The sequence below is a fragment of the Sylvia atricapilla genome, chromosome 25 (assembly GCF_009819655.1).
Source record: "Sylvia atricapilla isolate bSylAtr1 chromosome 25, bSylAtr1.pri, whole genome shotgun sequence".
Classification (NCBI taxonomy): domain Eukaryota; kingdom Metazoa; phylum Chordata; class Aves; order Passeriformes; family Sylviidae; genus Sylvia; species Sylvia atricapilla.
In genome coordinates this window covers 6,402,410-6,429,845 of record NC_089164.1, presented here as the reverse complement: position 1 = coordinate 6,429,845, position 27,436 = coordinate 6,402,410, and the positions used below count along the sequence as shown (strand labels likewise).

The 27,436-nt window shown below is 43.1% G+C and overlaps 2 protein-coding genes across 3 annotated transcripts in view; one reads left to right on the top strand and one right to left on the bottom strand.

The window, feature by feature from the left end:
• Positions 1–24,775, top strand: part of CEPT1 (choline/ethanolamine phosphotransferase 1) — a 28,697-nt gene extending 3,922 nt beyond the window's left edge. Inside the window, exons 3-9 of one of the 2 annotated variants that reach the window (XM_066335974.1) lie at positions 1,269–1,416; positions 2,462–2,603; positions 16,454–16,538; positions 19,965–20,096; positions 20,781–20,939; positions 22,146–22,271; positions 23,991–24,775. In XM_066335974.1, the coding sequence (XP_066192071.1) occupies positions 1,269–1,416; positions 2,462–2,603; positions 16,454–16,538; positions 19,965–20,096; positions 20,781–20,939; positions 22,146–22,271; positions 23,991–24,110 (912 nt within the window). In that variant the 3' untranslated portion in view covers positions 24,111–24,775. Of the gene's footprint in view, positions 1–1,268; positions 1,417–2,461; positions 2,604–10,100; positions 10,186–16,453; positions 16,539–19,964; positions 20,097–20,780; positions 20,940–22,145; positions 22,272–23,990 lie in introns of both variants that reach the window. The other variant, XM_066335975.1, reaches the window with a different exon arrangement.
• The window catches only part of UBE2T (ubiquitin conjugating enzyme E2 T), a 176,915-nt gene that overhangs the window by 82,153 nt on the left and 67,326 nt on the right, over positions 1–27,436 (bottom strand). The gene's annotated exons all lie outside the window — the stretch shown is intronic.

Below are 27,436 nucleotides of genomic sequence, written 5' to 3'. Positions count from 1 at the left end.
GTAAGTGGAAACACACTGCTTATGAAAGGAACTTTTAAGAAAGGAGAGCCAGCTGACTGATTTTTAAGTTAATAGAAACACCTTCAGGGTGATGCAATTTAACTTAACTGTGGCACTTAAAATCTGTACATGAGGGATAAAAATGGGAGGGAATTGTGTGGCATTAGAATTTTTTCTAGATGGGATGCTCTGTTCTTGGGTGACACATTTTCCCCTTCTCACCTTGTGCTGTTTGTACAGACACTGCTGAAAGCAGAGCACAATGGCAGCTTTTGGGGCAGAATGAGCTGTTTTGGTAAATGCAGGAGCAATGCAAGCTGTAGAAGGAAATATGTTTAAGTTGGTGTGCTGCAAATTAGTCATGGTTGGGTTGGCCAAAACCAGGTGGAGTTCAGGGATTTATGAGAGGCAGGTCAGCTTGATTAAGCTGTATTTGGATTTTGTTGGTGTGGTCTGTAAAATAAAGCTGCTCATAAATGCTCACTTCTGTAAAGTGTGTCAAATTTGAAGATTGCAAAATAGCCAATAATCTCTGATTTATGGATGTGTAAGTGGAGACAAAGTAATGGCAACTCCCTGGCTTTTGTGTTCTTAAGGGTTTATGCTTCAAAAAGCATAAAAAAGCTTGAATTGTAATCTTTGCTCTAGCAGGATTTGGCATTGTTTGTGTTTCTGTCAGAGTAGAAATTTTTATCATGGATGTGACCATTAAGGGTTCTTAACATAGATTTGGCAAAGCTCCTGGTGCCTTGTACTGGAGGGAACAGTTGGTGGTGGAGTGGCTATGCTGCAGAGCTCTGGAAATGTTCTTGGACTCAAAATCTGGGCACTGGCAGTGACACAGCTCTCAACTGGTGAGTGGTGAAGGGCTGGTGAAGATGAGCTCAGTGTTGGTGACATAGTTGGGGGCTAAAAGTTCCCAAGTTTCTGGGAAATCACTGGGACATCTTTGTATCTTTGTATTTAATGAGGACTTTGTTGTGCACTGCTTTGCAAATGTAGTATTTCAATTTTTCCAGCTGTACAGTGCAGCTTCCTGCTTTAGAGCAGGGGCTGTAGCTATTAATCTGTCACTGGTTTATTTACATTCCGGATGTAACAACCCATTCTGCCTGTCGTTGCAAAGACCAGCTGCTGAAAGGTCCCTGGGTGAGGAGGACCTATGTGCAAAGGGGAAACTGGTGTCAGGCTGTGGGACAGCTCAGCTGCAGGCTTGCTTTCTTTAAAAGATTATTTTAAACCTGACTGTGATTGCCTCTCTCTCTTAGGCTCCTCCCTGGGCATACATTGCTTGTGCTTGTGGCCTTTTCATCTACCAGTCCCTGGATGCTATAGATGGAAAACAAGCAAGAAGGACAAATAGCAGCACTCCGTTAGGAGAGCTTTTTGATCATGGCTGTGATTCATTGTCCACAGGTATAGTTCTCATTTTTAGTTGAAGTAGGAGGATTAAGTTACTCTGTTTCAGGGATCAAATCTGCAATACAATAAAAAAGCATTTACTGAAGAAAGGACAACTGATAGTGCTGAATGTATCACTTTCAACTGAAAAAGTCACCTTTCTTTCTGTAGGGCAGTGCTCTGGATCAGTTGAATGTCTTCTCTTGTATTACATTGGAAACAAATCTAAGCATGTGACTAATTCAGCCTGAGCCAGCATTTCTCTGTGATGCTTTAGCAGAGTCTTGGTTCTAAAATATTTTCTATAAGAGGTTGTCAGAATACTCTGCTATATTATTTCATATTGACTTGATAAAGAGTGATACCAAGAGAAGTCTAAGCCTAAGGAGTGGGACTCTACAAGTCAGAGTTTAAGATTAGAATCGTCCAGATAATTTCCTGGGTAGGTGGAGTTCATTGAGCCAGTCTGAACTTTAACTCCATTCCAAAAAAATTGTAAAGTCATAGAATATCCTGAGTTGGAAGGGTCCCATAAGATCGAGTCCAACTCCTGATAGGGTGTTTTGGGTTTCTTAAATTCTAAAGGTCTTAGGCTTTAAATTTTATTACTTGTTTATCAGTGTTGTGTATGGAAAGGGTGGAGGGGAAAGCATGTTATGCATCCTGAATGTATCTAGACCTTCGGTTTTCTTAATGGCATCAGAAGAATTCAGAAGACAGGGAAAAGTGTCTGGCAAATGCAGGAGTAAATCCTAAAACTTGCTGCAGGCTGCAGCTGCAGAAATCACTCAAGTTCCTTAATGAGATTAGGCATCACAGGAAATAAAAATATAGGAGATGTAGAAACCCTTAATATTAATGACTTCTAATAGCTGATATGGATTGAAATCTGTGGTCTGCAGCCTGTGTATTTTCAAGTGGAAGTGGTAATCTATGAAAGAGCCGTGCCAGGATAACCTTCCTACTGTGTCTCCTCTGGGCCCTGTTGTTAGCTTTGCTTCTGGTGAGGATCCTTACACACATCCACCCTTTTCACTCTGTGACTGATTTTCTCCTGCAGTCTTTGTGGTTTTGGGAACTTGTATTGCTGTGCAGCTGGGCACCAACCCTGACTGGATGTTCTTTTGTTGTTTTGCTGGGACGTTCATGTTTTACTGTGCGCACTGGCAGACATACGTCTCGGGGACGCTGCGCTTCGGCATGTAAGTACCTGGCTGAGAGATAGGGAAAGGCACCCTGTTCTCCTGAATTGCACCTTGTGTGGCTGTAGTGCAGCTCCTCAGAGCAGCAGCAAATTGTTTTTATCCATAGTGACACACAATAGAGCTTCTGGCAGATGTTGGATCTGTAATTAATAGTGAATGTTCCTTAGCTTGTGTTAGGAGTGGTAAGATATCATTTTGACCTGTTAGTTAATTAGAGCTTTTGTTGTAATGTAAAGCTAAATAAATAATGGAAAGTGGAAAGTACCTGCTGTTTTATCCCATGACTGGAATGCTTTGGTCAGATGGTGGCAGTCTGGCTTTAGCATTCATTAAACTCTGTCTTGATACTGCTTGCTTGTGATGTGCAGTTATTTGTTAATGTTAACCATAACTCTTAAAATATACTCTAGTAATTGCCATTGTGCCTCCAGTTTAAAGTTCTGAATCCTTTTTAGTTAATGGCAGATCATGGTTCTGTCAATAAATGGAACCAAAATTGCAATGTCAAGAAGGTCACGAGCAGAAATCCTCTTTGCTGCTGGATGAGGCTGGGTGGGAGGTGCAACACAAGGACTAGGTGGGATTCTCTAACCGTAATGGGGAAATAAATGTATTTATGTTGAGGATTTATTCTGTGTTCACATTCATAGAGTAAACAAACACATCTCAAATAAATGCACTGCAGATTTTTTTTTTTTTTTTTTTTAATCTGGAAACTGGAATTTGCCCTTAGTTTGTGGGATTTTGAAACAATTCTACAATAACTACATGCAGATGTCTAATAGATTGTTACTGTTACTTATGGTCTATAACTGCTGGTCTATAGGTACCCAGATACAGCTAAAACCATATGGCTGTGGGCCTCATGTATATGACAGCTTTTATTGGCTGGATACTGTTTCAGTAATGCAGATGCTCTTGAACGTCTTCTGTGTTTCTGCTCAAGAATTTAAGATGTTGGATCAGTTTAAAATGTCTATTAGAGGAAGAAAAGAAGAAAATCTACACTTCTGTTCCAGCTCTGGCAACACTAAAGCAGATTGACTGAAACTTTCCCATTCTAGTACTTAAATCTTTAAAATAAGACATGTGGCTCAAATTATTTCCTGTTTTAGGAGTCTCACTTTCATGCTGTACTAAAGGTCTGAGGTGCTTTTATCTCCCTTTGAACTTTGCAGGATCCTGATAATCAAAGATTTCTTGTTATTGATCAAAGAACACAAAAGCCCAACCTTGACATGTGCTTGACTTTACAGATAGAAGTATCAACCTCCCCAAACTGCTGTTGTGCTGCAGAGAAGCGTTTGGGTCAGTGCAGGTGTTCACTGGGACATTCCTTTGTGAGGAATCTGTATTTTGGGTGCATTCTTCAGCGAATTAGATTTTTCTGCCTGGCCTTATAATAAAAGAATGTAGTGACCATTAATATATAGCTAATTTAGAGGACACAATAAGTACCTAAATGTGTGTATCATTAATTTAGATAACACAGCACTGTGTAGTAAACACAGTTCCTTCTTTTACCCTGTGGCACAAGGTTAATAGACTGTCATAAGCTGATGTCCATTTTAATGTAAAAACAATGAGACTGTTTATGCAGTTAAGAGATTCTCACTGTTTGACACTTCTTTAATTAACTTCTTTTGTTTCACTAGTCTAAAACTGAAAAAAGGTATTTTATCAACCCTTTCAGATTCACTGCAGTGCACAGACTTGGGTATCCTTAATTCAGATTAAGTGGGATGAGAAACAGCTGTTGAAAGGAGCCAGAAAGATCCTTGTGCACAGGAGCTTTTTCTTTTCTGTATCCCATGTTGTGACTCAAAAATCCTCAGAGAGAGGGTGTAGTAGTGATGTTTTAGGGAATGTCATGGTGTTTTTGACTTGCCTTAATTCTGAAGCAGCAGGCAAGAGCAGACACCAGTTATTTGCAGTGAGATATGTCTAAGAAATCATATATCAATGCAGAGAGAACTCAGTAATCAAATGGCTTGGAGAAGAGCAGAAGGTCCTAAAGGGAGAGTTTGTATTTCACTCCTTCCACACAGGCCTGAGATGTTCAATTATAGAATCAGCCTGTCTTAAAAAAACAAGGAAATTAGTGTGTCTAACAAAGTGTATGCTTGTGGAACAGTGCGTCAGTGTGTGGTTTGTCTATGGGGAAGGGGCTGCATCACCAGGAGCAGCTGGGAGGGCTCAACCTGGAGAAATGGAGGCTCAGGGGGGACCTTCTGTGCAACTTCCTGACAGGAGGGTGCAGCTGGGAGGAGGTCAGGCTCTGCTCCCAGGGAACAGGGACAGGATGAAACAGCATCAAGCTGCACCAGGGAAGGATCAGGTTGGACATCAGGAGGAATTGCTTCCTAGAGGGGATGGTCAGACATTGGAAAGGGCTGCCCAGGGAGGTTTGGAGTCCCATCACTGCACAAGGAGCAGCTGGATATTGGCACTCAGTGCTCAGGCCTGAGTGACAAGGTGGGGATCAGTCAGGCTGGGCTTGCTGATCCTGGAGGGCTTTTCCAACCTTAACAATTCTATGATTCTCTCTGGTGTCACTGCACCAGCTTTGGCAAGTCCCTGAATCTGAGCAGAGCATGTCAGACTGAATGGCAGGATCAGTTCCTGTGAGGGAAGAGGAAATGGGCTCCATTATATGAGATTCCTACAGATTCTGCAGGTGGGGGAGGAAAACTTTGTTCACTTGGGCCCGATTACTGAATCCATTAGTTGTGTAGCTTCTTTATCTTCTCCCTGACAGCTTTGGCAGGGGCAGGGGGGGTCCCTGTGCTACTCCAGGATGTAGAATAATCAGTTGAGTCAATAAAGTCCTGTGATCTGTCTCCATCTTCAAATGATCACATAATTCCATTAGATCCTGGCAGCCACTGCACTCTTCAAAAAGCAACTGGTGTTGGCTGAAAGCTCAAATAATAGCTAGAGGTCGGTATGGCTTAAAAATTCTCCAGGAGGAAGCAGGAAGCGTCTCAAGGCAAGTGAAGCAGGCTCCCGGAAAGTCACTGTAATGATATCAGCAGTGCAAAGGCAGCAGGGACAGTAGGGAGAGAGTTAAATGCAGACGTTTTTAAACACCTGATCTGGGAATGTTCTTACAGAGGAACAGGAATACTCAGCACATTGGAAAAAGAAAAAGGTTACTTTGAATGGCAGAGAGAAACTTAGTATTGAAACAGCCCAAATGATGACTTGGTTCTCCTGACCTAGTTGCCAGCACAGGAACTGGTTTGTCTGGGCTGTGGATTTGCTATGCTGCAGCACAGCATGAGCTGAGTCATGTATTGCCATCACGGGGGCATCTCTGCTTTGGAAACAAAGAATTTTTTCCTGCATATCCCAAAAATCAAACTGGCAAGCTGAGATGGACTTCAATGTGTCCTTATGGAAGCAGATGGGATATACTTTAGGAACACGCTGAAGAAAACACATCATTAGGGAATATGGTGCACAAATCCTGAAAGGATTTTCCTGATGTTATCTGGAACTCAGGTGTGATCACCTGGTTCTTCCCCAGTCCAGGGTTATCCCTCTTGGATTCAGTAGTGGTCCTGGTCCCTGCAGGAAGTGCAGGAGAAGTGAGTGTGTGCAGGCTCAGGATCTTTCTAGCTGCTCAAGGTCAGAGCACGGCCTGACTGCAGGGGCTGTCCCACATCCAGGGGCTTGAAGCCATCCATCCCTGTCAGAGCTGGATTCTGCAGCACAGCTCAGAATTGATTGAGTGGGGAGGGACATTAAAGTCATCCGTTTCCACCCCTGCCATGGGCAGGAATGCCTTCCACTAGCCCAGGTTGTTCCAAGTCTCTTCCAACCTGGCCTTGGACACTTCCAGGCATGGGGCAGCCCAGCTTCTGTGGGCAGCCTGTGCCAGGGCCTTACTACCCTCACAGGGAGGAATTTCTTCTCAATATCCCATCTAACCCTGCCCTCCAGCAGTGGGGAGCCATTCCCCTTGTCCAGCCTGGGTATTTTCTTGAGAGACATGAGACAAAAACTGCTCCGTTGAAGTCCTGGTACACTTGTTCATGATGGAAGTGCTGGATGTGCTGAATCATACTGAAAAAAACCCATTGAGCACTGAACATTCAAGGGTCCATCCAGGGACATGAGGATGGTACTGTACCATGGTATCCATCTTCTCCTTCAAGTTCCTATATTATCTGGTTTATTCCAACCTTTTAAAATGAAAATACCAAAAGTTGGTGATGCTAGAACTTATAGCTGTGTATATATGTGTAAATATAGACACAATGAGATGAAAAGTAGTTTCCAAGGAGGATTCACAAAGGAACATCAATAAATATGAAAGGAAGAATCAGTTTTTTGTCACCTTTCATATAACTGAAATGTTAAAAATAGTTACTTTGCTGTTTGAATAATAATCCCTAGAGAAAATGAAAGAATTCAGGCTGCTGAACAAAGCAGCCTTTCTTGAGGAGAGTTGGAAAATTTGGGGGAACATTCCTGTTCAGTGACTTTGGAGCAGCTGTACAGGGCCTAGAACCTGTGGGATAATGGGTTGATTCACCTGAGCTGTCATCACTGTTGCCACTAAGGACCAAAGGAGAGGTGAGGAAATGGGGCTGGATTTCAGAAAGCAGCTAAGCCTACCTTCCTGTTCAGCCTCAGCAGAGGAGGAGTTGGTGTTATATCTTGCATAGGCAACACACACCAAATACTGAAATACAGGGGTGGAAACCTTCCAAGTCAGAGTTCAGCACATTGAGTTCTTGCTCCTGGAACAGCCTCAGGATCTCCACTCTGAGATAAGGCAATAATCCCCATGATTGCAGATCTTAAAACTTTCTCACACATCTTGGGGAACTTTTACACCCAGGTTATTTATAAAGGAGAGTCTGAGACTAAGTAGAGCCTCTGTTGATGTCAGGGAGTATTGGATTCTCTGTGCTTCTAAGCAGGAGGTGTTGAAGTGTCGTTGTGGTGGGTGTGAAATTTGGTGCTGGTAACCCGCACCTCCTGCTCCCTCAGTTGCACTGGCAGCATCACAGAAACCTGTGCAGCTGAGGTTTGTGGAAAAGGTGGGGGAGTACTTACCACATCCTCCTCCTCTTCCCTCCCATAAGTTCTTCAACAGCATTTTCAGCCACGATCCCATTGGTCACGTGTGGAGATGCTGCCCCTGATTGTTCTGATAAATTCTTGGAGTTCTCATTGCTCTGTGAAATAAAGAACTACAGCATAACAAGCACATGGTTATTGCCTGACCTGTGCAATTTCTATGTACCTTTGTGAGCAGCTGAAGGAAAAATTTGCATATTGGATACATATAATAACAAGGAAAGGGGCTTATGGCCGATTTTAAATGTTATTTTTCCCTCAACATGAATTCCCTGGTCCTGGAAATAATTCTAATTTATGTTTCTGTACAGTTTTTCTGTACAGTTTGCTTTATTCACACTGTTGTATTTCATTGCATCCAAGTCAAACTGCTGGGTTGGAATGAGTTAGGATAACTAACATATGCACTTCTAGCATGTGACTCTCAGCCTTTCTTTCTCTTGTGTTCTGATGTTGAACATTCTTTTCTTGCTGTGGTTCCCTTAAGAAAACAGTCCTTTGTCTCCTGCTCCGATTCCCAGTTCATTGCCCAGCCTTAGTAATCGCATTTGCACGCTCAGTAGATACAGATGAGACAGATAGAAGGATCATCATTTTTTGGACCAGAGCATTAACTGGTAGATGCATCCTTGTGAGTTTTCCAGCCCTGTAACTTCTGTTGAGGCAGGAGTGTTTTTCTTGTCTGCTATGATTTGGGAATTTTTCATAGAGTTTTGTGTGTTGGGAGAGGAAGGGGAGGATGGTGCATAGACGTCTCCTGTAGTTTCACATAGCCTTAAAAAGCTGTATTAGATCAGCTATGTTGCTAGTGATAGACTTGATTTCAGGGCCATCTCCTGTGCAAGTGTCTGTTTCCTGTTGTTGTTGGATCATTTTCTCAGGACATCTCTCCATTTGAATTCAGTTTGGGTTCCCTGTTAGCACAAGGAAGGGGCTGACTGCAGCTGTCTCTGAGCCCTGAGCCAATGGTGGCTCTTGAATTGTCTGATGACTTGTTTAGTCAAACTTTGGGCCTTTTAAGAACTGTCCATGGAATACACTCAATAAATTAGCACTGACAAGGGAATGTTCTGGATGCAGCACTAATCCCCTGTGTTAATTGGCTCCAGACTCAAAACCCTGACAGAGCAGGCACAGGGATTGTCTGTGCCGGCATCTCCGTGGAGTGAAGCACATGCCAAGGTCAATGCCCCTTCTTAAACTTCCCAGATGGTGTTTAAAAAATGGATCCACGTCTGAATTACAAATATCACGTAAAATAACATAGGAGAAAAGGAATAGAAACTGCAGCTGTTGTGAAGCATCAAAGTAGCTGTGGGATTTGGACATGGGGCTTTCTCTTCTGCATTCCCTAAAATACCAACTAGTACCTCTCCCAGCCATTTACTATGTTATGTGCTGTGATAATTAAACTGAAAATGCTTATCAGGCTGAAATTCAGAGGCCCCTCTCCTCAGGCCTGATGGCTGCGTATCAACTCTGCACCTGAGCCCTGCAGTGGGGCCACAACAACCTTTCTGTTGTTATTTTTAATCCCTTGGCATGATGGGTGTCTGTTCCAGCACACTCTGATAAGCACAGCAATAAACAGGAGCTGTGTTCTACCTGACCCTGCTGCTGCTGAGTTATTTTCTTTTTAAACTAGATGCTTTGATTTATTTTTTTAATTGCATCCTATTTTAAAATCTTTTTGTTATGGTAAAATGCAGATTTATGGCACTCTATTAGGAGAAAGGGTGATTTCTATTGCTCTGTTGGCTCCAGCATATTTTTCATCCCTTTCTGTCAAGGGTGAGAAATAAATATAGACAGAATGGAGTGTGATTGATTACCCTGAGCAGGGGTCCAGAGCTTACATCTTGGAGAATTATTTGCCAAGGAGCTGCATGAGGAGGGAGGTGAAACTTCTTCCTTTCTCTCAGAAGTGTCAAACTGAAATACAATCTGCATTTCTTTCCCACTAAGACATGCAGGAGCACCTTCAGCAAAAGAATTCATATATTCAGTGTCATTTCAGACATGGACATGAGGTCAGGACATGAGAGTCCTGGATTGCACTTGGTTACGGATTTTATTCACCATGACTCAGAACAAGGAATTTCATTTATTCTCTCATGTGCACACCAAATGATTGTTTTTTCTCATGTGTTGGAGTGATATGGTAGAACGTAAATTGTGGGAGTTCTGAATGAAGACTTAAATGTGTAAAATACTGTGTGGGTTAGAATGTTACTTCGTTAATACTCCTGGGTTTTATGGTTGTTAATCCCTTCCCTGACCTGCCCTTTGAATCATCCTGGCCCTGTATTTTGTCCTTTAGCCTGACTGGAGATGTTTAAATGGCTCCCCTTCAGAGGAGTGCTCAGGAGAATGTTCTGAACTGTTTCTCTCCCTCACATGTAGATTTGATGTGACAGAGTCCATGCTCTGCACAGTAGCCATCCAGCTCCTCACGGGAACGCTGGGGCCCTGGTTCTGGAATTACACGGTAAAGCCTTTGCTTGGCAGCGGCATGGACTGAGCAGGGCAGCACCTTTGTCATGCACTGCTTGGTGGAAAACAGCTTTTCCAGGGGATCTCACCAGTGTTTTCATATTTAACACAAGGAGGAAAAATATTTGCATGAGTAGGAGAAATTTGATTTAACTGGAAACAAAATTATTTGAAAGCCTCACATTTTATTTGAAACCAAAGCAAAACCTGCCTGTTCAACAAAAGTTTGATTTAAACTTTTCTTTTTATCACAGTTTTTGCTTGGCCTAAAAGCCAAGCAGGGCTGTGGAAGCAGCTCTAAGTGTGGGTATAGAATTATGTTGTTGGAATTACTTTTTAAAAATGCTTCTTTTGTTGCTGCCATTTCCATACCTTTCCACCAAAAAAAGGAGAATTTCTTGGCTCTTTCAGGGAACTGTGTCTTGTGTAATAAATTAAGAAGTCTGGTTAAAAATGTCTGGTTTAGGCTGTGCAGCTTGATCCCTGTGCTTATAGCTTCATGAAGAAGTAACTTACTTTCCAGCTTGTCTTCTTTTTCAAAATGCTTTTTCCTTTTGTCTGTGTTAAATAAATCCTTCTCCCCTCTAGTTTGCTAGCCTTAGAGAGGATTTTCTCTTCCTTATTTCAACTCTCTTTTTTTTTTTCTAATATATTGTATGTGGGTGAGGTTCCCTCCCAATAAAATGTGAATTAAAAGTGAATGAATTGGATTCCTTGAAATACCTCATCGATTATGATTATTATTGATTAATTTTTACCCTGGAATTTTCCTTAATATATTTGAGGATGTAAGAATAGCTTTTTGATCTCTTTCTTAGAACTACATCACCTGTTAAACAAAAGTGAGGTTGTTTTTTGGTGGTTGGTTTACATAGCCTTGTTAAACCTGTGTTGATGCTAATTTTTAAAATACTTTGTTATAGTCTATGAAAGGCTGGAAATAGTGTCAGGAAATGGTACTTGAGCAGCAGTGGTCCAAGGGAAGGAAGAGCTTAAATCAAGGGTTTAGCCTGTGATATTAACATCTCAACTGACCAAGGAGTCACTTAGTGTGCAAAAAATTATCAAATCACATAGTTCTGAAACACTCGGAGTTCTGAAATTATTCCCTGGTGTAATGGCTGTGGGATGGAAATAACTCAGATTGGGAGATGAAAGGAAATTGTTTGAACTGCAGTAGGACAATTTGCCATGGGATGGGAGAAAGGGCAGGTGCAGAGGACATGGAGCTGCCCAAGATGTCCATCTGCAGCCCCCCTGGCAAAGGAGACCTTTGCCATCCCACTGGTTTTACAGCCAGCTGGGGAGTAGGATGTGAGGGGATGGGCCAGGGAGGGCATTTTCCTGGATGGTTTGGTTTAGAGGGACCTTAAAGCTCATCCCATTCCACCCCCTGCCATAGGCAGGGACACCTTCCAATGTTTCATGCTGCTCCAAGCCCTGCTGTCCAGCCTGGCCTTGGACACTTCCAGGCATGAGGCAGCCACAGCTTCTCTGGGCAACCTGTGCCAGGGCCTCACCACCTGCACATGGAGGAACTTCTTCCCAGTGTCTCATCTAGACTTGAAGCAACCCAGGCTTCACCAGGAAGGTGTCCCTGCCCATGGCAGAGGATGGAATAGGATGACCTTTGAAGTCTGTTCTAACTCAAAGCAGGCTGGAGTTCTCCGGATCTCTTACATGGGAAGACTGTACAAGTTTGAAGACTGGCAAATAATCTGCATTTCAATTTGTCACTACAGGGAAAGGAGGATCAATAGGGGGAAACACTGCGAGTGTGACAGTAGTGTCACCACAGGAATTGCAGCTGCCCCTGGAAGCCCTGCAGGAATTCTTCTGTCTTGTGAATTTAGGCAGATAGGGAGTGAGGGCTGAAACTGTGCATTTTAAAACTCACAAGTTTCTATGCTTCTCTGGCTTGATTTGAATTAAATCCTTGAGTATTCTGGTTTTCAGCCTGTGGTTTACTCCCCGTGCAGTGCTGACATTGCCTGACCCTGTCCCTGCCTTCTACAGTGCTGCTGGTTATCATTCTTCCCTAATATCACTTCGCTGCAAAATCAGTACTTCTCAGCATTATTGTGAGTGTTTTCCCCAGACTTGCCTTTGGCTGTTCTGTCTGGGCATTTTAGTCTGTTAAATATTGAGTCTGGGCTTTTTGCTCTGTTGTCAGCATCAGCTCTTTGTTCTTGTTCTTCGTCTGGATGTTCCTGCTGATCTTAAACCTCAGTTCAGGGTCTCCTGTTTATTTTATAGAAGATGAAAAAGCCCCTGGTTTATTTGAAGTAGAGATTTTTGGAACTTGATTCTTTGTGTTCGCTGAACTTATACAATTCCTTTCCGTCCATCTGTTGTAGTGTGGGAATGTCTTGGGAAAAGGGTTTTTTTAATTTTCTTCATTTTGTGGGGCTTAATGATCCTGCGCACAGTGTCAGTGTCTGGGTAGTGCTGACATGACTCAGTTGTCAGGAAACATCAGGCAGCAAAGTTGTCAGGTTGGGGGAAGTATGGCTCCAGTGATGCCTGAAAATAACCCACGTAATAAAAATATCCCAGTTCCAGAGGCTTTAAGAACATCTTGCAGAATTCATGCTGCTTGCTCTTCCCATTTGTTTTTTCTTAGGATTTCCACTGTAGTATTTAAATGAGTAAATGAATGCAAATACAAGTTGAAAATAGAATCTTTGAACTGGCTGATTCCCTTCTTGCTTTGAAATGGTTTTGCTTTCTTACAGCTCTGTGTGTGGTCCCTGCTTGTATGTAATTAAATGTAATTATAGTAATTGAGGTAGTCTCAGGGCAGGAACAAAGGCCTTTCCCTATTTTCTGCTTTTTTCCCTTATTTTTTTACTATAATTTGATAAATGATCTATTACTCCAAAATTGTGTTTTCTCTAATGTGTACTATGGGAGAGTCACTTGAATATGCAATATAACTTTTATGTAGAATAAAATACAGTAGTAATGATGTCATATCTAAGCAGGAACATTATCACCCTGCTTTGCAAATAAATTCTCCATCCAAATGGAGCAAGTGGTTTCCTGCAGCCCTGCTTTTGCCTTGCCATTTTATTCTACACTTCTGAATTCTACCAGAGTTTAAAAACACTATGGTGACTGAGGCATTTTATGGATTTTTTTGATTACTAGCTCATTTTACATGAGTACAATGCGGAAATCCAAGTTAATAATTTAGGTGTAAGAATGTCCCCTGGATCACCTGACGTGTTCATGCTTTCAGGCAGTGCAGATATTGCTTTGCTCACATCTCTCTTGCCAAAACCATTGTTGCTTTGGTTTATAATGGCCACTTTCACTTATTTTTCATTTTAGGGGCTGTTTAGGAATTTTATGAAGGCTAGTAGCAATTCACTTGTCTGTCATTCCCATTTATTCCTCCCCAGTCTGGAGCTGCCATGTCTCACTGACTCAGTGTCCAGTTGTGTGGCTTCCAGGGGGTGAGCAAACCTTCTCTGCCTGCTCCTCAGGGCTCCCAGTGTTCCTGAGATCATGCAAAAAGCACCAGGAAAGCTGATGGGCTGGGAATTGGGACAGGAATTTCTTCTGTTTTAGTTGGATCAGTTTAGCCAAGCCAACCTCTTGACCCAAACTGATAGTAGGAGGTGGTGCTGGCACGAGAGATAAAGTGGGACTGAGCAGGTGGTTTTAGGGGAGGAAAGTGGTCAGATTTTAAGGAACTTGGGATGACTGCTCCATGTAGCAGCATCATGGATGTATCTGGTTCATCCTAAGGTTGCAGAGTTACCTTGAATTCAAGTTAAGCCCAGAGAGGAGCAATGTGCCCCTTTCACCACTTTCTGCTTCCAAATGTTGTTCCTTTCTGTGGTCCAGCTTTGAGGAGCTGCCTGTGGATTCTTAGATTTCTGTGTTGAGGTCACTTGACATGCTGCAAAAAAAATTCACTGAATAATTCCAACATCAGACATGTGCTTTAACTGATATCAAGCCTATAATTTTGAGTCATCTGACAGTGGTTTTAATGAGCATGGGATGTTCCCAGACCTTTTTCCTCCTTGGGATTAAGAATTTATGCTTTCTTTAGGTGATAGTTTGGTTTCTTCTCAGTAGGTCTTACTGCTTTTGTCTTCTGTGTTAAGGAGCCATTTTGTATTAAAAAAGAAGAATATTAAGGTGGAACTAAAGTTAAGATTCATATTTGTTCTACAACAGGAGATTCTTTCTGTAAGTCTGGGAGGAATTTTTAACAAATATCTTTGGCTGCCTGATGCTGTTTTTGTTTGAGTTGGAAGGGCAGAGCCCTGGGCCAGGGAGTAAAGGCTGTGCCATGGCTGTGTAAAGATAAAACTGTAATCCTAACCTCAATCCAGGCACTGCTCCCCATGTATTTGTTGGGCTGTCAGCCTTGTGCAAAGGTTTGTCTGGCAGAATAGCTTGGGTTTCCATACATGACATTACTTTATTGGGCATAAGATCTCTGCTGCCAAAAGAAACCTGGTTTCCTACCCAAGGAGAGCTGTAAATTTGAGTTACCTCCATGAGTTATTAGTCACTGTTTCTGTGAACTTTCTCAGTTTCCTTTTGTTCTTTGGGTGATTGACAGAAGTAGTGAAATGGGCTAAAACACATTCCTGTGTTCCTGTAATGGAGCTGCTCCAGCCCTTCCTTGGCTGGACACACTGAGAACACATTTCCATGCTGGCTCAAGGGCTGGGAGGAAGCAATTTGCATTAAATCAGTTGGTTTGTGTATCTCTACTGAGCATTTTTATTTTTTTCTTGCAAGGCACCTCAGTGGCTCCCTTTGTTTGTATCAGAACTGAAAACAGAGATCTTTTGGAACATTCTTTCCTCAGTGGAAGTTAATTTTTCTCTCAGCCAGTGGTGATTGCCTTGCAGGAATGTTATTGAGCAGATTGAATATAGGAGGGCTCCAAAGGTTGTTTCCCTGGTGTCCCATCTCCAGGTTTGTGTAGTGAAAAGCAAATTGACAAAGCAAAGAATAATGGAATAGGTCGGGTTGGGAAGGACCTTAAAACGCATCTCATTCCAACCCCTGCCATGAGGGATATCTGCCATGGGATTTAGGTGCAGCCTTGGTATTATCCCTTTGTGCATATAGCTGTGCTGCTGCCCAGACTGGAGGTCCTCAAATGAGAGGATCCATTCCCAAACTGAAACAAAATCTACATAGAAACACTGAGCTGATATTAAAATCAGTTCCATGGTCTTGTAGCTCATTTAAGGCAGACAGGGGAAAGCCCACCCCATAATGCTCTTTCCCTGTGCAGGTGATATCGAGAGGATTTTGTCAGCAAAGCCTGTGTGTTCTGGAGGTGATTTAGTCTTTTAGGTAGAACTATCTAATTGGAAATAATGATAAGCTGGAAATGTTTCAAACTGACTTGAAGGGTTATTTTAGATGTAGCACTTCAGGGCAAGATACTGTTATATGGTTATAGTATATATGTTTTATGCAACATATTTTTTATATATAACATACATCTATATGCATATATGTAGATGTATAAAATGTATATGCTCATTTATAACATATGTAGTGTATATACACACCATATAGATATATCACACCAGTAAGTCCATCCTCTTCATTTCACTTGTGTTTTTATATACTCCTATTTCTGGCATTCATTTATACATCCATTTTTCCCTCTTTCTACCTCCAAGGCTTTTACATGCTTATTAAAATAACGCCATAAATTCCCTGTTTTCTCCCATTCTTTCCTGCAGCACATCCTGGCTCTGCTATCTTTCCTATGCCAGATTTCTCTTCTTGCTGCCGCTGCACCCTTTCCATCAATCCTTTAGGAATTTGTGTTTCTTTTCAAAGCTTGATGTTATTCAGAGAATATTCATATTAAGATAGGGTAGGGAATATAATGGGGGTTATAAGTACATTTTTAGGATCATTTGTACTAAATTCTGTTTTTTTGGTGGACAAGGTTAAAACTGAATATTTACTTCTGCAGCTGCCACTGGGCGGTGAAGAGTTCCAATGCTTCCTGTTGATAAAATGGATTTCTGTTATCTCACTGTGAAGTACCACAAAATTATGCACAACATTGCTCTTAAATTTGAACAATAAAACGAAGTACATTTTTGCATTCTAAATTATTTGCAGGTTTTTCCTCTTTTTCTCCTCTTTTGGGGTATTTATACTGTGCATGACAGACTTGCGCCACTGAGCTTGTGAATAACTGACTTGAAATTGCTTTGAATAATTTTGCCTTTTTTTTTTTTTTTTGGCTTTTTATACCTAATCAGAATTGATGTGACTGAAGTACAAATCTTCATAATAATCATGCATTTACTGGCAGTGATTGGAGGACCACCTTTTTGGCAATCTCTGGTAATTTTGCTCCTGTTCTTATTTTATCCTTTGTAATTATCCCATGGTCACTGAAGGACTCCTGCACATCTCAAGACAGTTTCACTTCTGCAGGAAGGTTTCACTTTTCCTTATAAATGGAAACAGATTTTTGAATTCAGATCCCATGGAATTAACTGTGGATTCTGGCTGTACCGGAGTAATTAAAACAAGATTTAGTCTCTAATCCTTTAATACTTGATGTGACTGCAAAATTGTCAAATTTTGAAAATACCAAAATTGCTTTGGTATTTTTTATTTGCTTCTGTTTGGGGGAAATATGGAATAAATGCAGTTGTGTACTCAAACATTCCACTTTTAATGGGAAAAGCAATACACTCTAAACAGGCAAAATGCAGAGTTGTGGATTTTGGAAATTGTTGCTTTCATTACCTTTCCTTTATTCCTGGAAACTGTGTGTTGCTGTCCTGGTTCCCTCCTTTCTGGTAGTGTAAATTCTCTTCAAAGTCTGTTAAATGCTGCTCCCCAGGCTCCTGGACTGGGTAATTGCTGTGGGATGCTGAGTGGCTCCAGCTTGGATCATTTGGGACATGTGAGTAAAGCAAGGAAGCTTAGGGTAACTCATTTAATAAATTGTGTATGTGGAGTTGATTTCCCTGTTTGAAGGAAGAGAAGTGCTGCAATTGCTGCAGTTTTCTACCACAGGGAATATGAAAAAGCACAAACACTTTGGGAATATGAAGCTGGAGTTCAGCCCTCTGGAAGTTGTTCCTGAGGCAGATGTGACTGCAGTGTATCTGGACAGCTCCAAGCTCCAGCTGGGATCCAGCCCTGGGAGAAGGACTCCAGGATCTGAGTTGCCCAGCTGGCTGTGGTATTTCTGGGACTGGCGACAGGAGAAGTTCCTGAAGGAAGCGGCTCTGTGTCTGTTGGCGCGGTCTCTTACATGCTCCTCCCTGCGGCTTCCATGAGCCCTTAGCTGGACTCTGCTCTGGCCTGTTTCTTCATAATTTTATTTTTTGAATCCAAATTTATTCTGCACAAAACTGATGGAATGTACTCTGTAATCCTGGCAGTAATCTTCTGGCAAAATATTCCAGACTTGCTTGAATGCCAACTCTTGCAACTGCTCCTGACTGTCCGTTGCCTGCTGCCACTTGGTTATTGCCATGCCTGGGCACTTCCCCAGCAAAATCTGGAATCATGGAATGGTTTGGTTTGGTTTGGAATGGACCTTAAAGCTCATTCAGTCCCACCCCCTGCCATAGGCAGAGATGCCTTCTATAAGACCAGGTTGCTTCAAGCCCTGTCCAACCTGGAATGCTTCTTTCCCAGGGTTTACCTGCATTCTGCAGCTCTTCAGGTAGTGCAGCTTTCCATCTCTGCTCAGTCTCAGAGGGTTAAACAGAGAACGTGATTTGTCTGTAAAAGATGTGACTGGTGATACTTCCCTGCATTGCTGACATGTTTTTGGGAAGTTCTGCCTCCATGCGAGTTTGGATGAAGCCCCTCGAATCACCAGGAAGGACAGAATAATTGCAGGGACTGTAGTGATGCATAGAATACCAGACAGCCTTGTGGCTGTGTTCCAGTGTCTTCTGAATTAAAATTCAGGGGTTGCAGTGCCACTTTGTAGGAACATTTCCTTCTCTCCCTCTACTCTGAAGGAAAAAATAAAAGTCATCTGATATTTGCTTGATTTTGTTGCTTCCCACTTTTGGCTTTGTTGCTCCCATTTTGTACGTGGAGGAATTCAGCGGGTGCTGACTTTTTTATCCACTCCTGGCTTTCCTATGCCAAATTTCTGTAGGTGACTTTTTCTCATTAATTTTTTCTTCAGACATGTTATCCACTGATGCAGCTGCTGTGGAGGCCAAAAGGAGGGTGTTAAGAACCCAAAACTGGCTAAACTGGGTGTTTCAACAGTGTGACGTTATCTTCTTCTCTGAGCATCTTTCTCCAGTGTTCTAGTGGTAGCTGGCAATTCATGGGGTCTTTTTCCCAGCCAACTCCCTTTGTCTTGGGGATATGTCAACCTTAATGTCTTTTGAGTCCTGTAATGGAGTTTGCTACTGTTTCCTTTTCTTGTAAAAGTCAATCCACCCTGTTCTTTAAATACCAAAGTGTCAGTTCCAAGGCAGAGGCCAGCATAGGTACCTGCTTTTAGAAGAGCTTGAGGAGTCCTGAGCCTCTTGACATTTATGGATGCTTACAAGTAGTGCTCCAGTCTGGCAATTCAAACTTTCCCTTTGCTCCCTTTGCTTGTCTTTATTCTTTTAATACAATCTTCTAGGAAACGCTTTTTTTTTTTTTTTTTTTTTTTTTTTTTTTTTTTTTTTTTTTTTTCCCTTACAAAGGGGGAAATATATTTGAGTGCTATGAAACTGGGCAGGGTTTGGGGAGGGGACTGAGCAAGGCATGAAGGGTTAAAGCTCCTCTGCCTCTTAATCATGCCCTGGAAAGATCAAGAGATTCTGTTGTTGAATGGAATAGAAAACTTAGGATCTTCAACAGTGATCTTCAAGCTCCGGGAGCATTTGGACAATGCTCTCAGACACAGGGTGGGATTGTTGGGGTGTCTATGTAGGAATAGGAGTTGGACTGGATGCTCCTGATGGGTTCCTTCTAACTCATAATATTCTGTGATTTACCTCCTGAAAGCTACTCCAAGAGTGTAATTAAAGAAAAATAGAAGAAACTTGACCTTCTTTGGGCTTCTGTTCCTGCCCAGACTCACTGGGGAGCCAAGCATTTATTCAGTCAAGTGCCATGACTTCAGTTCCCAAATGAAGAGCTTTTAGTAGTTGAATAGTTACAGTTGGGAAGTTGGGGGTAGTTATCTCTAAATACTTGCTTCCATGATATATTTCCTGTGGTTTACTTTGGACTATTCTTCATTTCTAGTTTTTTCCTGTTCTGCTTGAAACATGGCTGTTAAAAAACGAAGGAAGCTTTCAAAACTGCCTGTGCTTGTTCTCTCCTTCTTTAGCAACCTTATCCTTCCACTCCTGGGTCACTGACTCTGATGTGACTTGTCTGATCTCTTTGCTTGCCTTGCTTTGTGCAAAAGATCAGATCCAGTACATGAAAGGATTTATCTGACCATGCCAAGTGGCTCTTGTTTTGCCCCATTTGGTCTTGACTGCTGCTTCAGGAAAGGTGATGATTCTCTTCCCTGGGATGATTTAGACCAAGTTCTTGGTTTCTGTCCATTTCTCTGCTTTTGGTGTCTCTTCTCTGGTAACTGAACGTAAGTCTGGCTTTCTGGGAAGCTTCATGGAAAGGTTTTTGGAAAATACATTTTTATCTGTAGAAATGTCAATCTCTGTATAGTGGAGAGAGAAGAGCAAATGTTGTGTTGGAAAGTGGAGTGTTTGAGTGCACCTGAAATATTAACCCAAATTTGAGTTTGTGCCTACTTTAACTTCTTGTCTCTCTTCCATTAAGATTCCAATACTGAATATTCAGGTGAAAATATTCCCAGCTCTTTGTACTGTGGCAGGAACTATATTCTCCTGTACAAACTACTTTGGTGTGATCTTCACGGGTGGAGTTGGCAAAAATGGATCCACTATAGCAGTGAGTACCTTCGACTTCCAGTTCCTTCTCAGCACCGAGACTCTTCAGCCACAGTTTGTATTTAACATAAATCCTTCCTCCATGGGAAATATTTTCCCTTCATCTCCTTGCTGGCTTGGGAAAAACAAGTTAATATTGTGTGTGTGTAAGAATAATAGATTAAGGAGTCAAAGTTTTAAATTTTTTGATTAAAAGTACTCATTGTACTTTGATATTTGTTTTTGAATTAATGACATAAACCAAGTTTTACAAATACATCCCTCACTGAAGAGTTTATAGAAAAATCCTGTGCAAAAATCCATTCAGAAGGAGATTTTTCAAGAAGATTCTGGGTTTGATCCTTCTGCAAGGTATATGTTACATACACATGTTACAGATATATATATGTTTACATATTACCAATGTAAAAGAACAAGTGGAGGTGTCTGCACAAGCACCTCCAGTTGCTGTGTTCTTGCAGCCTAAAATCTTTTTTTTTCCCAGCACCAGAAAGTTTCCACCACATTCTCAGCTGCTGCATGTTTAAGTTTCACCACTTTTTGTTCCTTTTACCACCAGCATTCAGAAAGATGTTTCTAATGTGATTTTACTTTTAACCCCTCATTGCACACCATGTGAGGGGCTCTTTGAGGCTTCTTTGCAATGTGCACATTTTATTAACCTTATGCTTTAATCTCACCATAGGGAACAAGTGTCCTCTCACCTTTTCTCCATATTGGCTCCGTGATCGCCTTGGCTGCAATGATCTACAAGAAATCTGCTGTGCAGCTCTTTGAGAGGCACCCCTGCCTCTACATCCTGACTTTTGGCTTTGTGTCTGCCAAGATCACAAATAAACTGGTGGTGAGTGAGGCAGAACCTTCCCAAGTCTTGTTGCAGGAGAACTTCTTGTAGATTATGGAGCTCTTTGGGTATTCTACTGAGTAACTTGCACTTGTTTGTGCACTGAAGAGATATTTGTGCTTTGCTTTACGTAGCCTGGAGGTGCAGCAGGGTTTTTTTTTTCTGTTTGAAAGGGCAGTGGGAACTTCGAGGTGATGCTGTGGTTGCACAGGCAGCACCAGGACAGCTCAGAGCTGCTTCTCCCCCTTCCCCAGCTGTTAAGCCATGCTTTTGCAATGTATTTGTGAACATGTGTGAAGAGTTGGGTTGGAACAGAGGTGGCTGGAATCCCCCTCAGATGCAAAGGAGAGGAAAGTTTGGCAGGAGAGGAGGTGATAGAGCTGCTGAGGTTTGGAACAATTGCTGACAGTTTAACTTGAAGAATTGGAGGAAAATAGGGGCCAAAATCATCAGCAGGCTTGTACAAGGTTGGAGGTGTCAGTGAATGAGGGTTAAACAGCTCCTGCCTCAAATGCCATCCCAGTTCTGCAGGCCTCTGTTGGGTACAGTGAGCTGGGTCAGTGCTGGACTTAACTCACAGTGGAAGAGTTTAAATTCATAGTGGAGGAAGAGTTTAAGCTCACAATGGAAGAAGAATGTCTTTCTTACCAGGCCTGCTTTGATGCTCAGTTCCGTTGCAGCCATGCTGTGCAGTGGGGATCGAGTGTGGGATGGGTTCTGTGCATGTAGGGAGGTGAGAAGGGCACACTTGGGCACCACAATGTTCATCAAATTGTAACCAGAGAGATGTGGTGATCCTTATGTAATGGGAGAAAAAGAGGTGGAGAGAGCAGAACACCAAGTGTCCTTGAGTTTTGAAGCTCCAGTAGCTGTGAGTTTTTGTTTCCAGGCTCAACTTTAAAATTTACCAGTCTGCTTCCATTTCACTGTTTGGTTTCTGGCAGGAGGAAGAGATGAGCTGGAAAACTTGTTAGTTTTTTTTCCTGTGGTACATTCTCTGCTCTAATAAAAGATGCCTCTCTGCAAACCTTGCATCTCTGTAGCTGTGGAGCACCTTGGTTCAAACAGTATTGTTACTGCCACTTTGATATTTTGCAGTAATGTGGCTTGAACTGTATGGTTTCAGCTTTATGTATTCTGAAATCACTCTGCCTTGGCTGGCACACGTTTATTTCTTAAACTTCCCTTTTTTTTTTTTTACTGCAGGTTGCCCACATGACCAAGAGTGAGATGTATTTGTATGACACAGCATTCATAGGCCCGGCATTGCTGTTTCTTGACCAGTATTTTAACAGCTTTATTGATGAGTATATTGTCCTCTGGATTGCCCTGGTGAGTCCAGGCCCATTTTATTAATTAACTTGGCCACTAATTCACTGTGTTGCGTGTGCCAAGATGAATCCCCTGGAGGGGGGTGGATTTGAAGCTGGTGCAGAACTGAGCAGGGTCACAGTGTCCCTGGTTTAGTGTTGGGGCAGTCCTGGGCACTGTCTTTAGGGATGGTTTGGGTGAGCGGATCAAGGCACTTCCAGTCAGTTTGCAGACATCACCAGTTTGGGTGGGATGTGGACCTTCTGGAGGGATCTGGACAGGCTACATCTATAGCTGAGCCCAGAGGTGGGAGGGTCAACCAGGGCAAGTGCCAGCTCCTATCCTCAGGTCACAACAGCCCTGTGAAATGCTGCAGGCTGGGAGAAGAGTGGCTAGAAAGCTGGGAAGGGATCTGGGAGTGCTGGTAACAGTGGCTAGACATGAAACCAGGTGTGCCCAGATGGGTAATGGCACCTGGGCTGTTGCAGCCATGCTGTGTCCAGAAGGCCCAGTATGGTGCCCTGTGCTGGTGCTGCTGCTGGGGCACCTCCAGTGCTGGGGACAGCTCTGGGCCCCTCCTGACCAGAGAGACACTGAGGGGCTGGAGCATGTGCAGGGAAGGGAACAGAGCTGGAGAAGGGTCTGGAGCACCAGGAGCAGCTGAGGGAGCAGCTGGCGGTTCAGCCTGGAGAAAAGGAGGCTCAGGAGAGACCTTCTGGCTCTGCACAACTCCCTGACGGGAGAAGGCAGCCAGGTGGGGTCGGACTCTGTGGCTGGGGAGCAAGGGCCAGCACAAGAGGAAATGGCATCAAGCTGTGCCAGGGGAGGTTTAGGTTGGATATCTGAAAAAATAAAAAAGCTGAAAGAGTTAATCAGGCATTGGAATAAATTGCCCAGGGCAGTGATGGAATCACCATACCTGGAAGTGTTCAAGAGGTATCTGGATGTCTTAACCTGGGGACATGGGTTAAGAGTGATTATGGTGGCTCTGGGGTGATGGTAGGACTCAATGATCTTCAAGGTCACTTCCAACCTTCTTAACTGTGGTAGTTTAAAATTTCAAAGCACTGTAGCAAATATTCAAAGCTTAGATTAGAATGTTATGAACAGATGAGTGTTGCTGCCTCGTTAGCAAGGGCTCTGTGAGGGGCAATGCGGGGGTGCTCTGGCTGTGCTCTGGAATGTCTGTCATGACTCCAGCATCCATCAGGAAAAACATCCTAAATGGTCTTGTCAAATGCTCAAGTTTAATTTACAAAAACAGGGTTAACTTTTCAGTAAAATTGTGTTGATGTGATGTAAAAAGATGTTGTGTGTGTGGTTATCACCATTCAGTGTTAATGAGGCATTTCACACTATCTCTAGCTGCTGTAATTCTTCTCCACTTTCTGATTGTAGAATTAAGAGTCTGTCTTTTCTTAGGCTGGAAGAAAGGCCAGAGTTCCCAGAAACTCTTTAGAGAGTCACTACCCATCCCTGGAAGTGTCCAAGGCCAAGTTGGACAGGGCTTGGAGCAACCTGGTCTAGTGGAAGGTGTCTCTGCCCATGGCAGGGGTGGAACTGGATGGGCTCTAAGGTCTCTTCCATCCCAAGCCAGTCTGTAATGCCATGGTTATTTCTGGAGCTGGAGATTCAGCTCAATGGAGTGCAATGCTGTGGTTGTGGAGTGTAGGCTGTTACACCTTGTGTGACACACAAGGAAAATGTGGGTATAACTGTGGATGATTTTTCCCTGTGCAGATCCTGTCCCTGTTTGACCTGCTCCGATACTGTGTCAGTGTGTGCAACCAGATCGCTGCCCACCTGCACATCCATGTGTTCCGCATCAAGGGCTGCCCCACGCACTCGAACCACCACTAGGGATGGGAACTGCCACAGGGGAATGGAGGAGATGGGTTTCTACAGGAATGGATGAAGACTTGTCGGAGACTAAGTTTAAAAGCAGATAAGAACAAAGTAATTTATAATAATCAATGTTGTATAACTTTTCTTCTTTGTTATCAGTAACACTCCTTAACTAGTCTCCTGCCTGAGAGAGTGAATTCCAAGTACACCCTAGTCAACTCTCCATGTAGTCAACTCTGTTGGTTCCAAGCCTGGGAAAGCATGCAGGAAGTAAATGCTCTGTCTTTGTAATTACCTTGATTACAAATAAATCTCTGTATGGTGAATGGATCCCCACCAACTGGAGTTTCTAATGTAGTATAATTACAGCTGCAATCTGACTTGCTTTTAATTTTAATATTTCATCATCTCTTAGTGAAATACTTGTTTAGTGTCCACTTGGAATTTATTTACTAAAGACCTGAGCTGGTAAAAATCCAGAGATATCTCACTAAGTTGTGTGGCTGCAGCAGCTGCCAGGTGGGAGCTAGGCTGGGGTGGTGTTTGCTCGTGCATTGCTGACAAAGCGGTTTCATGCTGAACAGGGTCCTGCGAGCCAAGGGGTGCCCGGCATGCAAAACAGTGTGGTATCTTTGTCAATTAATTTTATTTTTTTAAATAAACATTATCTAAAAAGACAACTTATTTCTCAATTTTCTTCAGTGGAAAAGACTATAAGAAAAAAAATTACTGTTTACTTTTTTATGTATAAAACTTAAGCAAAATTTCCTTTCTGCTCTTAATAAACAAGAATTCTGAGAGCAACAGTTGTCTTGAGATGTATGTGTTGCTCTGTCCTGCTCAGACTTGTGAATGACAAACCTGCCTGTGGTTTAGAGAGTAGTTTTCCAGTGCTTTTATGTGCATCATGGTGTCATTCCAGGATCTCTGAGAGCTTTGCCTGCTGTGTGCAATAAGTTCAGGTTTCTTTTTTCTGTCGTCATTTTAATACCATTTTAACTATGGTGAGCATGAGGGACACTTAAGATTATTGTAAGGTTCAACATTAATATTACGTAACATTAACATTCAGTGATAATGAAGTTCACCTGGTGCCACAGGCCCTGTCACTGAGGGGAGCTTCAACCCCTGAGCAAAGGGGCTGAAGTACTTAGCAGGGAGTGTCTCTGAGCAGGATCTGCCTTGGCTGTGGGGAAGCTGCTGGGGATAGAGCTGGAATGCTGGGATTCCATGTCTGAAATCCCAGCCTTCTAACCATGGAGCATCTCTCTGAAGGTGAGAGAGAAATTCTCTCTGTTGGGAGCCCAGGCCAAGGCAGTGCCTGTGGACAATAACATGGCTCTGAAGGAATTAAACACAGCTCATGGCCAGAAAAAAAATGAACCAAAAAAACTTCACCTCAGTAACAACAAATCAAAATCTCCTTCAGCACCTGGAAGTGCTGATGCACTGTGATACCCCAGTGATTAGAAAATGTGCTCAGGAAGCGGAGAGAAAACTCAGTTTCTGCACTGTCTGGAGAAGTTTGAAATCTTTGTTCTCTCCCTCAGTACTCGGTGTCCAGCTGCCATGGACTGAGGGATTGGGGTTGCTTGTGTCCTGGCAGGGACAGGACTGGAGGGGACATGGAAGAACGTGGCTCTGGTTTAATGGTTGCAGTGTTTGTGGGGAGAGACCAGACTGGCCCTGCTGGGAAGTGGAGCAGAGGTGCCAAGTCCTTCGGCTCAGTCTTGGCACCGGGAAGTGCCCAGTCTTGTGCCTGCTGTGCTTGGAAGAGTCTTGGTTCCTTCCTTTGCAGTGGCACCATGTCAGCGAGTGAGCCAGAGGTCATGTATCAGCCTGGGGGCACTGGGGGAATCAGGAACATTCTCAGGATGAGGATGTAAGGCTTCCCCACTCCACCCTTGCACTCCCAGTTTGAATCTTGTGAGCAGCAGTTTTATGGCAAATGCAGCTGAGGGTTCTTTTGCGACTTGGCCCTGTGTCAGGGGTCCCCTCAGGGTCCCTGCCAGGCTGGAGCCAGAGTTAGGGGGTTTGATTCCTGCATCCTGATACACCTGAGGCAGCTCCCAAGTGTTCTGGAGCTCCCAAGTGCCTTGGTGCTGGGAACATCTCCATGTATGAGGTGACAGCTCTAGAATGACATTTTTAGATACCAGTGGAATTCAGGGAACTCACTAATTGAGTTTTAATTGCAGTGAGCTGGGGAAAGAGTTGACCTGGACAATGTAGCCTCTGCTACTGTTTTTCAAGGGGAGCAGGTAAAAGTCTGCAAGGGCAAAGCCTGGAAGTGTTTGAATGTGCCCTTTACAAACCACGTGTTTCCTTTCATCAGCATGAAGTGGGTGCAGAACTGTTACTTGGAAAGTCCCTCCCTGGAGTGTGAGTGGTTTCCTCGAATCAGAATCAGTCTGGTGGTTCATCAAGTCCAACCTTTGACCAAACACCTCCATGCCCACTTACCCATGTAAACAAGGAGATTCCTGCTCTCAGTCGTACGGGTTTAAGATTAGGCTGCTCCAAACAGTTTGTTACTAATACTTGAGACTGGAGAAGAACCAAAGCCTTTAAAAGTGCAGGACCACACTTCCATGTGCAAAACTAAAGCCTGTTGCTGTTCAGGACACCTTTTTCTAAGCTTTTCACTCCCTGGAAGTTTGGATGCCCCCAGCCAAGAAAAAATTCCATTTCTGTGCTGATGTAGTTTCAGTGTTATCAGGGAACAGTCACTACTGGCAATCCAAGCCCTCTAAAGTGCTGCTATGGCTCTGGGTATGGTGACAGATAATGGAATAAATGACCTTTCCACCTGCCTTGTTTGTGGCCGTGGGTCACGTCAGATGTGCCTGTGGGGTTGAGAAGGGTGACAGGGGATTTGTGGGCTTGGCCTGATCTCGTGATGAGCCCTTTCACTTTCTCTTGTGTTGAGAAGATGCTCAGGAGAAAGAGCTTCTGCAGCACCAGCACCTGGGACTGAAAACACGCCCTGCTAAAAAAATACAGTCCTGCTCTGCAGGTTTTCCTCTCAGTTTGTAAAGAGAAGCTGGAAATTTCCACTGGGTGCTGTGTTGGCTCTTTAAGAAGTGCTGAAGGAGTTCCCTTGCTCTGATAAGGGGTTTTTCACAGGAAAGAGGCAGGTCAGAACACCTCAGGGCCTCTTTCTGTGTCATCAAAGTGTCAGCTTTGTTTCAAAGCACTATTTTCCTCCTGTTGCCATCCTACTCAGCTTGGCCCAGGTACCTCCAGTGCTGCTGTGACCTAGCTGTGAGCATGGAGTGGAGCTGCAGAGGAGTTTAATGATTTCCAGAGGGTGAGGACTACAGCAGTTCAGAGGTTATGGC